Here is a 12,294-nt window from a genome sequence, read left to right as displayed (position 1 = left end):
AGCTTTATCAAAGCATAACCAAGAGAGACAAGGTAAAGAGAGGAGCCTTGGACAGGCTAGAACTCTCCCCAACCGGAAGTCTAAAGTCTACTCCAAGGTGCTGGAAAGGAGGGTTCGGCCGATACTCAAACCTCGGATTGAAGAGGAACAATGCGGATTCCGTCCTGGCCGTGGAACAACGGACCAGATCTTTACTCTCGCAAGGATCGTGGAGGGGGCCTGGGAGTATGCCCAACTAGTCTACATGTGGTTTGTGGATCTGGAGAAGGCGTATGACCGGGTCCCCCGGGAGAAATTGTGGGAGGTGCTGCGGGAGTATGGGGTGAGGGGGTCCCTTCTCAGGGCCATCCAATCTCTGTATGACCAAAGCAAGAGCTGTGTCCGGGTTCTCGGCAGTAAGCCGAACTCGTTCCATGTGAGGGTTGACGTCCGCCAGGGCTGCGCTTTGTCACCAATCCTGTTTATAATGTTTATGGACAGGATATCGAGGCGTAGTCGGGGCGGGGAGGGGCTGCAGTTCGGTTGGCTCAGGATCTCATCGCTGCTTTTTGCAGATGATGTGGTCCTGATGGCCTCATCGGTATGTGACCTTCAGCACTCACTGGATCGGTTCGCAGCCGAGTGTGAAGCGGCTGGGATGAGGATCAGCACCTCTAAATCTGAGGCTATGGTTCTCAGCAGAAAACCGATGGAGTGCTTTCTTCAGGTAGGGATTGAGTCCTTACCCCAAGTGAAGGAGTTTAAGTACCTTGGGGTCTTGTTCGCGAGTAAGGGGACCATGGAGCGTGAGATTGGTCGGAGAATCGGAGGAGCGGGTGCGGTATTACATTCTGTTTATCGCACCGTTGTGACGAAAAGGGAGCTGAGCCGGAAGGCAAAGCTCTCGATCTACCGGGCAATTTTCGTTCCTACCCTCACCTATGGTCATGAAGGCTGGGTCACGACCGAAAGAACGAGATCCAGGGTACAAGCGGCCGAAATGGGTTTCCTCAGGAGGGTGGCTGGTGTCTCCCTTAGAGATAGGGTGAGAAGCTCAGTCATCCGAGAGGAGCTCGGAATAGAGCCGCTGCTCCTTCGCGTTGAAAGGAGCCAGTTGAGGTGGTTTGGGCATCTGGTAAGGACACCTCCGAGGCGCCTCCCTAGGGAGGTGTTCCAGGCACGTCCAGCTGGGAGGAGGCCTCGGGGAAGACTCAGGACTAGGTGGTGAGATTATATCTCCAACCTGGCCTGCGAACGCCTCGGGATCCCCCAGTCGGAGCTGGTTGATGTGGCCTGGGAAAGGGAAGTTTGGGGCCCCCTACTGGAGCAGCTGCCCCTGCAACCCGATACCAGATAAGCGGATGAAGATGGATGAATGAATGCCGCCAGTGGATTGCAGGTCTCTCTTAAGTGATTCATTTAAATGTCACAGTCCAGGGTCCACACCAACAGCATTTTAGTCTAAGATCAGCTAAGAGCTGATGCATCCATGAAGATTAGAGTTGTGTGGGGACACACGCAGCCATAAAAAACGATAAAGCCATGGAGGCATCGGCTAGCGAGTGTGGCTAACTGATTTTAACTTCAACAGCTAGCGGGATTACTCACAATAGGGGCGGCGAGAAGATTTCAAGCGTCGTTTACGGCGTTAGCATGTTTAGCAAATGGCAGTCAATCAAGTGGAGCTGCTAGCCACAGCACACCCTGTCCAAGTAAAGTTAGTGCACAGGCGTACCAATGTGACACAAATACGCCACTAACCATTGAGGCAAGTAGCGTATTTATGTGATGTAAAAAATACCTTATCTAAAGTAGAGGCCGAGAAAAAGATAATGAGCTGCACGCACCGCTTTCCCTTAATTTACCTCATCTGGGGAGGAAAAGGCCCTCCGGCCTGGGCTGGGCACCTCCCAACGCTAACATTATTAGCTGACAAAACATGGCTAAGAGTGACATCTTAACCAACCTGATCATCAGAATAAGCAGGGAACAAAAACTTAAGAGGCCATGCAAAACGTACACCCTTTATTGATAAAATAAGGGGATTTTTGGTGGACCAAACCGACCAAGCTGGGCCGAAGCCCAAGGTGGGAGCGGGTGAGCCGGTCCACGATGGCAATTGACGGTGATGCCACAAGCTTTCCGCGGTAGTTGCTGAACCCATTGGTGGCGCCCTGACTGCTGCGGGCAGAGAAGAGAGCCCAGCTGCTCTGAGGCTTTGACGTCTAGCCATACATTCCTAAGTGTTCATCCTGAAAAGCAACTCCATGGAAAGAGGGTGTTTCATTTCATGATGACAGACTGAGTCCAAAGAAAATTAAACAAAAAAAACTTCAAAGTTGAATGGTCTCTTTCTGTTGGTCCAACATTGTGAGTCAGCAGTAAAGAAATGTTTGCATCTTTTCTCGTCGGAAGGTCCCACTTTCTGAGTACAATGGAATGCAGCATAACCTGCTGACAAGTAGTCAGGGACAGGGAGAGACCAGCCCCTGCTGTGCACATGCATTTTAATTTAGGGCAGGAAAGTCACCCCAGACCCTCAGATTGCATTTCTTGACAAAGCAGCAAATACAAGCACTTTAATCAGTGGGTCATAGGATTGGACACCATTGTTTCAACTCACTTTTTGATAGATCTTAACAGAACTTGACACACAGTTAACTACATGCAAATCTTACCAACGACAACTTTAAGGGACTGTTGGGCGAGATACCTGCATTTCTTTTTCTCCCTTTCAAGGTTTCCTTTGTAGTGATTGCTGTAACTTCGCACTCTTCCTTGGGCATTTGGGACACTTTCTGCAAAAAAAGCTTCTCCAGAGTCTGTGCCATAAAAACAATGTCATCTCCAGGCTGTGAAAAGAAAATGCACAGTATATTATATTAGCACTCATAGGCCAATCCCATTTGAACAACAAATATTAAACTAATCTTCAGTAATCCAATATACCCTAAAACAAATTCTCGGCTGGTGAGTGTATACCTCATTAGCATTACAACCTAAATATCAAGTTCTCTACAATTCAATTTTTTTTTTTTTTTTTACTGTGTGGGCAGTTTGAAATGCCCTTTGCAGTTGTATGTACATGTTGGTGTGTTGGACAGAACCACAAACTGTACTCTTACCCGATTGTACACATAACAGTTGGTGAACATGGTATTGAAGTCTTGTATACACTGAAGTGCTTGCCAGTAGTATTTGTTCTGAAGACGCTTCTTAATAGTGCTCAGATCCATAGGCTTCGTGATAATTGTATAATAATCCTGAAAGACACCAAATACACCAGCATGAATATAGCAACATCTTTCCTTCCCAGATAAATCTAATGGCCCTTATTCACTAAAACACATTCCGATGGACGCACCTAATTTTAGATTTAAACACTGAAATCCTCTATTTTAACTTAAATCAAGAAAAACTTAAAGAGTAAATTTTACAGATAAGCTGACATGCTATAAAAAAACTCTTATAAAAAAAAATCCTATTACTTACAGGGAGACGCAGTGCCACTGCATCAACCGGCTGGCGAAAGGGCCACGAAAAGTTATGCCCCCATAAAGCTTTGATCACCACCTTCTCCAAGTACTGTAGCTGATTGGTTACACGTCCATGGCTCTTCGGATTAACGACCTCTGGCGGAGGGGGATTTCCACTCACAGCAGGAAAGACTTTCACATTAGACATTGTGTTGTCCAAAGGCCATAAGGGGGAAACAGTCTGATGCTTTGCAGCAACTTAGTTTTCATCACAGGTTTTCCTAAACAAGGAGTAAAGACTTTCACTTCATAAAAATGTAAATTGGGGATGACAGCTTGAAAAAAAAAAAAAACTACTACATCAGTGCTGAAACATTCTTTTATGCCTTACATCTGAAAAGCTTGCCTACATTACAAACAGTGTACTTGGATGTAGAATTTCCACTTCTCCTCATAGAGCTGTTCATTTCCAGCACTGCGTAGCATTTATCAGATTAACAGTGCCTGGTCTCCCTCCATGGGTCAGGCCCAGACATGCTTCAAATTCATGGTGTGTGCAGTACCAGAGAAAAGGGGGATACGGCAAAGCTCCTGATTTTTACAACAAGCTCTGCACTCCAGTAGAAATCCTCCTGTTGCTCACATGCAGACCAATACTACTACAGGAATAAATGCTTTTAAAAGTTTAAGAACTAATTTATTTTATGACAGCTGAGATTAAAATCATTTTTTTCCTGGTGGTAACTGACTGAATAACTTCACAAATTTGTGCGGTACAAAAATGTCTAAATATTGACCTCATTCAGCAGATCATGATTACAGTTAGGTACAACTTTAAGAGACAGATCTCATAAAACAAGTTTGATGATCAATATGCAACCAGGTGGGATGTGTTCACATGCATCCTGTATTAACTGGCCTAAAAGGGCCCACTAAATACTTGTAACAAATTAAGTGAAAAAAAAATTAAAGGGGTGCTAGTAGTACAAAAATGTCAGCACCAATCCCCACCTCTCTGACATGACATGTTGAGAAAATAACATATTGTTCACTGTATGAACAATACATTTATTTACTAGCTATGAAAAAAAACTAAAAAACTTTTGTTTACTTATGTTTGGGGTGGCAGTAGCTCAGTTCGTAGAGTGTTGGGTTGGGAACTGGAGGATCATTGGTTCAAGTCAAACCGAAGAACGGAGTGTTGATTGGTAGCTGGAGAGATGCCACTTCACCTCCTAGGCCCTGACAGGTGCCCTTGAGCAAGGCACCATAACCAATCAGGGCGCTGGTCCAGCTGGTAGGCCACTCACTCTGACATCTCTCCATTTGTGCATAATAAGGTCCTGAGAATGTGTGTGTATTTTAAGCCTGTGTATTGTAATTACTAACAAACAGAGTGTAAATTGTAATTTCCCCACTAGGGATCAAACAACTTTTCAAATTGAATAAAATATTAAATTAAATAAATGGCCGTTCATTGGCAATACCAAAGTCCCTCTTCCGCTCAGGTCAAGAGCCTTGGTGTCATCCTCGATAGCATGCTTTCTTTTGAAAAACACAAATTATCTCACCCGGTCTGCTTACTTTTACCATACACTGCGTTCGTCCATCACTTACACCCAATAATACTGCTCCTCTCATTCACACAATTCACACAGTCCATCCATAAACTCTAGTTGGTCCGAAACTCAGCTGCCCGTATTATCACCAGAACCCCAGCAACTAAACACTTTATTCTACTCCTCAAACAACTGGCTCCCTGTCTAATACTGTATTGATGTTAAGATTCTCACCTTCAAAGCCCTCCATAATCTCACTCCTCCATACCTCTCTGAACTCCTTCAACCCTACACTCCATCCTTAACTCTATAATCCTCCTCTTACTCACTGCTTTTCACTCCTTCTGCCTGCCCGTCCACAATGGGGTTTAAAGCCTTCATCCATTCTGCTCCTTCCTTTAAAACTCCCTTCCGCTATCCAGCCGTACCATAGAGTTGGTAGGCACCTTTAAAACCTTCCTCAAAACCCACCTTTCCAGAAAGACCTACCCCACATGACTCCACTCTCCATCAAAATCATGGTTAGACTGCTTTCTTTACATTTTTTATCTCAGTTTTTTTTTTAAATGTAATTGTTTTTGCATTAATAATGCTAAGGTATCATGAGTGCTATGGAAGGTGCCCATACATAAAATATATTATTTATTACATTTTTTTTAATGACTGGATGAGTCTTAGGCTGAATCTCATTTCTCTGTGTTATAATTACCCCTTCTCCCCGTTTTTGCGCGTTCACGCAGAATCTAGTGGTGTCCCATTTGTTATTAAGACCGAGGGCTAGGGGATAGAACGAGGGGTGTATGGCCCTAGGAAGCGTGTGTGGACGCGACCTCACTTGTAAACACACAAGCAACAATGGCTGCCGCATCGACCAGAGAGACACATAAATGTAAGTACTTTTGGCTTAAATAATTGATTAAAAAGTTACGACAGTCTTGTTTTTTGGACTATGCAGTCCTGTACATATATACTTGCAACCTTGTTCCTAACTGAAACCTTTTTTTAAATCGCTAGCTTGCAATGCTAACGCTAACGTTGATTTGCTCAAAGATTTGCGGTAAAGTCGGACAGTTTCTAGCCGATTATAGCCGCCTTTAGGCTGGACAGGAAGTGACATAAACACTGTGGTGCGATTCCGATTTAATAAAATATAATCAGACCCACATATCAGCTTGTACACAGTCTAGTTGTTTTAATGATGACAGAGTAGATCTCAAAGTGTTCTTCGTGTGATCTGTGGCTGATTTTAATTAACAACAGACCGGAGATGATCCGTGATCTGATCAGATTTAGTCTCTCTGACTTCTAAACGTCACTATCAGCCTCACAACGTGTATTCTGTACAGAATAAGTCTTTAAATCAGACAAATAGCAATTAAAATCCCTCAGATTCAAAAATAATAAAATGTTTGTATATGAAACGTCATCATTTTCTAAACCAATCAGGTGTCTAATCAGCTGAGAAGCCGGCGTTTCCCAGCATGCTCTGGGTCCGCCTGGCTCTTGCAGTTGGTGAAAACCAACTGCGCCGCCTGCGTCTCAGAACTGTGGCCGCCTTGCTCTCGTGAGATTTCCGTTGCCCACGTGTGCATGACGTCAGAGCAAGTCGGACACAAATCTAACCGGCGTGCAACGGCCGCCGATCGCCGGTGATCGATTCTGCGCAGACCTGTCTCATCTCGAACGAGCCTAGTTACTGTCTATGGGTGGAAAGCATTTATTGCTAATGGGGGTGTTTTCAGAGCTTCCATGATTCACAGCTAACAGTCTGTCTTCAGAACACCCCCCGTTTTCTCTTTTCTTGGATTAACCCGACCCACTGGGGACAGACTGAAGAAAGAACTAGAAAGCCTTGGTTTAGTGGTTTGCTGAATATTTATTTAATTGTGAGTATTTAATTTACAGTCAGTCCTCCTCTATCATGTCGAAGACATCGGCAGTGTGGCAGCATTTTACAAAAATAGATAACGGAAAAAAGTCGAATGCAAAGTTTGCACGCAACAGTTTGCGTTTTGCAGCTCGACTACAAACATGGCATATCACCTAAAAACAGTAAGCTAACTTGTCTGCGTTAGGTTTCCCTTTCTGTTTTGAGTAGGCTATAGGAACATATCAGAATTGGCATATTTCATAGTCTAATAATTGTTTAATAACTACCGGCGCACCCACCCGCAACTACGGTAGCGTTCCCCAGACCCACCCCCAGACCCCGCTGGATGTTAAGCCTCTACCATCCAAACGCAAAAATAATATCACGGAAGGAATTGTCGATTTTATTGCTCAGGATATGAGGCCCATTGCTGTTGTGGAGGGCTGAGGCTTTAAGAACTTGTTAATATACAGCGCCAGCACGAGGAAGGGTAAAAGCTTTAAAATAATAGTCTATTTGTGTCACCATGCGAGGACATGCCCAGAGCGCGGATGCAGCACTGTCAGAGCCGACAGACGAGTGTCATTTTAGTGCAAAATAATGAAGTCAAAAATTATTTAATATACTGTAAATAGCCTACAAGGACAAGTACTGCGGGACAGTACAGTTATTTAATCTTGCATTTTTTTTCCCGCCCCGCCGCACCCCCCACAGTTGACACAAGTTCAGTCGACCAAGATTTTCTTTGGTTGATTACAGCCCTAGTTTATATGTATGTATACACATGTGTATTGCAAACAGACCTAAGTACTACACAGATAAGAACATCTGCCTCTGCACCAACAAAGTGAACATAAAATAACTATTATATATATATATAAATGCATATGACACTGTTGTCCAAACCCACACAATCAACAGAGACGGCATCTTTGAAGTTTGTGATCAATAGTGTATGGTGATGTAACCAAGTGGTGTCCCATTTCATAGGGGTATGTTTTCACCCCTACCCCTTGGTTTCAAGGGCCAAGGGGTAGGGGTAAGGGGCAAGATTAAGACAGAGAAATGGGATTCAGCCTCAATATGACTGTGCACTTTTCTAACTTTCAATTTCTACCTGGGTAAAACAAAACCAAATCACAGAAGGATACAAAGACAATGTTTCAAATGGATATCAATACTGACAAAAGAGTAGTGAATGCTCAAGAGCAGCTTTCCTGCTCAAAATTGGCAATAGACTACTGACACCTACAGCATCTTTTAGGAATTTTCCCATTCAGCTCAGCCAAAACAATTATAGATTCATGTTACACACACGCACGCGACAAAGGATGTGCAACTGAATGATGAGCTCTTCAGTCTACTACATTTTGTCATTCATTGCAAGATTGGAGTCTACTGCTGTTTCTAATTATTGATAAAATAATTATTTGTAGTTTTTGGACATACAGCTAATAAGATTTGTTAATTAATTTAACTGATAGACACTACTACTTAATTTTAATATTCCGTTGTTTAAGCCGTTATGAGTTAAAAATGCAATGCATTTACTGCTACCAGCATCCAACAAAGATTTTCTGTTTCCAGCATTCCATATTCTCTCTCACACACACACACACACGTGTGTTTCTACACGTTGTGGCACTATTGAGACAATTCATTACACGAATGTGTCGTTTGGATGAGTCGAAAAAAAAAAGTGTCTCATACTATTTTCCGACTAACAAGTTATAGAAAGAGCTGCTTTCACAGAGGTATTGTATATGGAGATTTGTTCGTGTATTTCCTGCTATGGGCTTATTGTTAGTCTTAATATACCGGTATTAAATCATTTGAAAGGGAACATTTCACCCGCATTAAAAACAGTTTTACCAGTATCTTAACTTAATGATTACAACAATTTTAAAATATACATAAGGTGTAATAGGCCTGGCTGTGTCACTCATCTATCTTGAACAGAAAGCATGGCTGCGTGCTGCGCTGTTGAGTGATCAGGGCAACACGTGAGTCACCATCACTCCAACAGGTTAGCAACTTTGACTTAACAGTAGGTTAGCTACTTCCACATTACTGAGAGAGCACGTCAAAAAAAGGAGGACAATGAAGCCAACAATTGGCTTTAAAAAAAGACCTAAGAATTGTGAAAGTTACGTGATTGTGACCTACGCGGTCACAATAAAGTTAGCTAACGTTACCTAACATTAGGAACTGGAATTCATGAAAAATGCTAACGTTGGCCGGCGACTTTGGTCACGTCAACCTGCTTGCTAACGTTAGCTAACTGACAATTGTAAAATAAAGCTAGATACGTATTTTCACAGTTCCACCAATTGCACAAGTTGTACTAACTACCGCCATACGCCGGTGCATGTTCATGCAATATTCACTTCACGAATGCTTATGTAGCTTTAGCGTTGTCGTATAACGTTAGCTAACGCTAGCTAACTTAGCAGTATGTTAACTGTTAAGATGTTGTTGCGTTTATGGGCTCCTTGCTAGCTTATGACAGCCTTCGCATGTTTCACTCATTAGTAGGGTTACATCAACTAACATCACCACAATAAAAGTTTAGCTCAGTTTGTAAAACATGGTATTTTGTAAGAATTAACGTCACCGCGCTAGCATTACCTTGCGAGATATCACGTGCTCTTGCGTTCAATTCTTCAGTGGCAGACGTCTCTACGGCAACTGACTCAAATTTATACCCCTCTGCACGAGGCTCTAAAACTGATTGGTCAAAACAGTAACTACAGTTGTTCCACTTTGCTTTTCTGCAGACAAAGGCGCCAGAAACCGTTCGTTCATGCAAAAACACATCCCATTGTGTCTCCTGTCATGTGTAACGTTAGCTAACGATACCTATGGTTTTAAAACATTAGACAATACTTTTGTTGAGTTGTTCCAAACAAAATGGCAACTCGGTGTCACGGAAGTATCCTGGAGGATTATGAATTAATAAGAATACTGACTGGTTGGTGTAAAGTCACTAACACTCTAAATAACGTTAGATATTTCACTGCCAGTACGTAGCCCTCCGACTACCACCAGCGGAGGGACAACGTGTCTGACTTTACGTCGACTAAAAGAAAAGGTTAACTGAAATGTGGGCGGAGCGGTGATTTCGCGTGCAGACCCAGAAGCGGAAAACATGGTTTCAATTACACTTAAAAGCTACCAACCACTCTGTACAAGGAAAATTACTATATGTATATCTGCCTTGATTTTGTGACATTCCATGATAGAACAACTATCCGATTAGCTAATGTTCCTGCCTTTTATAGTAAGGTTAGCTGTTCTTTCCGGGACTGTTCACCCGGGAAATGCGAAGCGACAGGATGAACATGACCGTCATGCAGAATCACTAAAGACACTAAATGGCAACTTTAACTAGGCAATCTTTTACTTCCTGTGAGCTGAATACCTATTGCGTTTATGATGGGATACAACCATGAATGTACAACCAGTGACTATAAAAAAAATATACAAAGGCCTAACTTGAAAACACACCATAGGGTGTGTGAACGACGAGGATATTAGACTGAATTTACTAATGGTGACCACTAGGGGCGCGTGGTTGTGCCGGGCTCAGTATTTTCCGCAGCAGCCGTAGGTTCGAGTCTGAAGTCCTGTCTTGGGCTGTCCTGTCAAATATACGCCTGGAATAGGCTGACCTGTCACCATGTCCACTGCAACATTGGCAAAACCAGCTCGGTTAAAAAGACAGTAATGGGCATGAATCCAAATCATTGAGAAATTTCTACTATTTTAATTTAAATTTAATATTTGGATTTTTGAACTTTGTAGATTTAGGCTAGTTGTGGTCAACATCAATGCAGTAGTATCTAAAACGTTTGACACTCAGACAATAGTTATGTCTCATTAATGAAAGGCCTTTAAACTAATTCATTTTTTTCTCGATAATGTACACATTCTGTCCACAAGATGGAGCCACCGGCAAATGTTGATTATATTAACAATCTAGTTGAAATCATCCTGCGATAGAGGTTTGATTGCACAAACCAGTGGAATGTTGTTGTGGTTCTGTGTTTTTCATGCCCAAAGTAATTGATTAACATATTTACAGTTCTGACAAGAGAAATTCCATTGTGATATGACATAATGTTATTTCACTTTGGAAAGCAATACCTTAGAAAATACTCTGATGCTTCAAATGTGAGGAGTACAAACTGGTTTTGTTTTCAGTGAATAAATATACACTCCTAAAACCAAGCCAGGCAACTAGCAACGTTCCCACATTCTACTACTGCTACTCAGTGGTAAGAATGTCACCAAGTACATTAACTCAAGTACTACATGATTTAAAATACTGTACTTTGCTATCAGTTTTATGCATTTTTTTGTAGATTAAACAACTCAAATAAAGGAAGCTGCTAGAATTAGCTACAACTTAAAGATCTCCACCTTAAAATTCTGCTTACACAGTAAGACGTCAATACTAATTATTCAGCAATATGATATGTAATACAAATCGGACTGCATCCATTTCCTGCATGATGAGTGCTTTTCTTCTTATTTTAACAATGTGGTATTGCTGCTTTTTCTTACATAAAGGACCAGACTTCTACCAGCACTGATGGTGCTGCACCTAATGCCACTAGGTCTACTACGAATATGTACAACTTTAGTTGTCTGAATTTTTCAAAAAAGATGACTTTATAAGAAATATGCAAAACGGGCCTCTCCTTCTGACAATTGCCTTGGTCTACAATAGCCATAAGAGGGCAACAGAATCCACATATTTGTGTCCCCCAAATGATTGCATTACATAGAATGTTGGTTGCCCAGGGTGCATTAAAGAATGCATATAAACTACTCTCAACATACAGTATACATGAAGGCACTTAATATCCTGATTTCGTGAGTACTACATTCTGCTCCTTTTGGTAAGGACATACATATTGAGCAGGTGGGAGAGGTGCTGACAGAGATAGTTCTGCTTGTTAAAAACTTATTTTCAAAAAATTATGTTTTTATGGAAAGCTGAAACAGACAGGGGCAGTGTTTGATACCCACAGGAATCTGTTTTTAGCTTGCATTCTATCTAAATTTATTGTTAGGGCGCCTGGGTGGAGCGCCGCGCCCATATACAGAAGCTCAGTCCTCGATTCAGCGAGTTTGACTCAGATCTGCGGCCCTTTGGTGCATGTTATTCCCCCTCTCTCTCCCCTTTCATGTCTAAGCTCTCCTGTCACACATAAAGGCCTAAAATGCCACACAAAAATTAAGTTTATTCTTAATTTGTGCACCATATGTTGTTGGTAAAGGATGTAGAGTAAAGATCTTTGGAGTGGTCTAGTACCATATGGTTTTAAATTAATTAAAAGAAAAGTCTGAATTTGAATAGAATTCATGTGTTAATGCTTTGATATCAAATCCAGTATTATCAAAA

The 12,294-nt window shown here is 42.1% G+C and overlaps 1 protein-coding gene and 1 long non-coding RNA gene across 4 annotated transcripts in view; one reads left to right on the top strand and one right to left on the bottom strand.

The window, feature by feature from the left end:
• LOC117950926 overlaps positions 1-8,945 on the top strand; it is a 17,598-nt gene extending 8,653 nt beyond the window's left edge. Inside the window, exons 3-4 of the long non-coding RNA XR_004658009.1 lie at positions 4,593-4,595; positions 8,933-8,945. This is a non-coding gene — a long non-coding RNA (uncharacterized LOC117950926). The remainder of the gene's footprint in view (positions 1-4,592; positions 4,596-8,932) is intronic.
• Positions 1-9,866, bottom strand: part of brdt (bromodomain, testis-specific) — a 38,746-nt gene extending 28,880 nt beyond the window's left edge. For all 3 annotated transcript variants that reach the window (XM_034882336.1, XM_034882337.1, XM_034882338.1), the window contains exons 1-4: positions 9,513-9,866; positions 3,472-3,736; positions 3,105-3,242; positions 2,693-2,831 (exon numbers count right to left, since the gene is read on the bottom strand). In XM_034882336.1, the coding sequence (XP_034738227.1) occupies positions 2,693-2,831; positions 3,105-3,242; positions 3,472-3,663 (469 nt within the window). In that variant the 5' untranslated portion in view covers positions 3,664-3,736; positions 9,513-9,866. The remainder of the gene's footprint in view (positions 1-2,692; positions 2,832-3,104; positions 3,243-3,471; positions 3,737-9,512) is intronic.
• Positions 9,867-12,294: the final 2,428 nt, after the last annotated feature.

The sequence above is a fragment of the Etheostoma cragini genome, chromosome 9 (assembly GCF_013103735.1).
Source record: "Etheostoma cragini isolate CJK2018 chromosome 9, CSU_Ecrag_1.0, whole genome shotgun sequence".
In the NCBI taxonomy this organism is placed as follows: Eukaryota; Metazoa; Chordata; class Actinopteri; order Perciformes; family Percidae; genus Etheostoma; species Etheostoma cragini.
The sequence above is the reverse complement of the archived record's forward strand: the minus strand, read 5'-3'. Positions and strand labels throughout refer to the sequence as shown.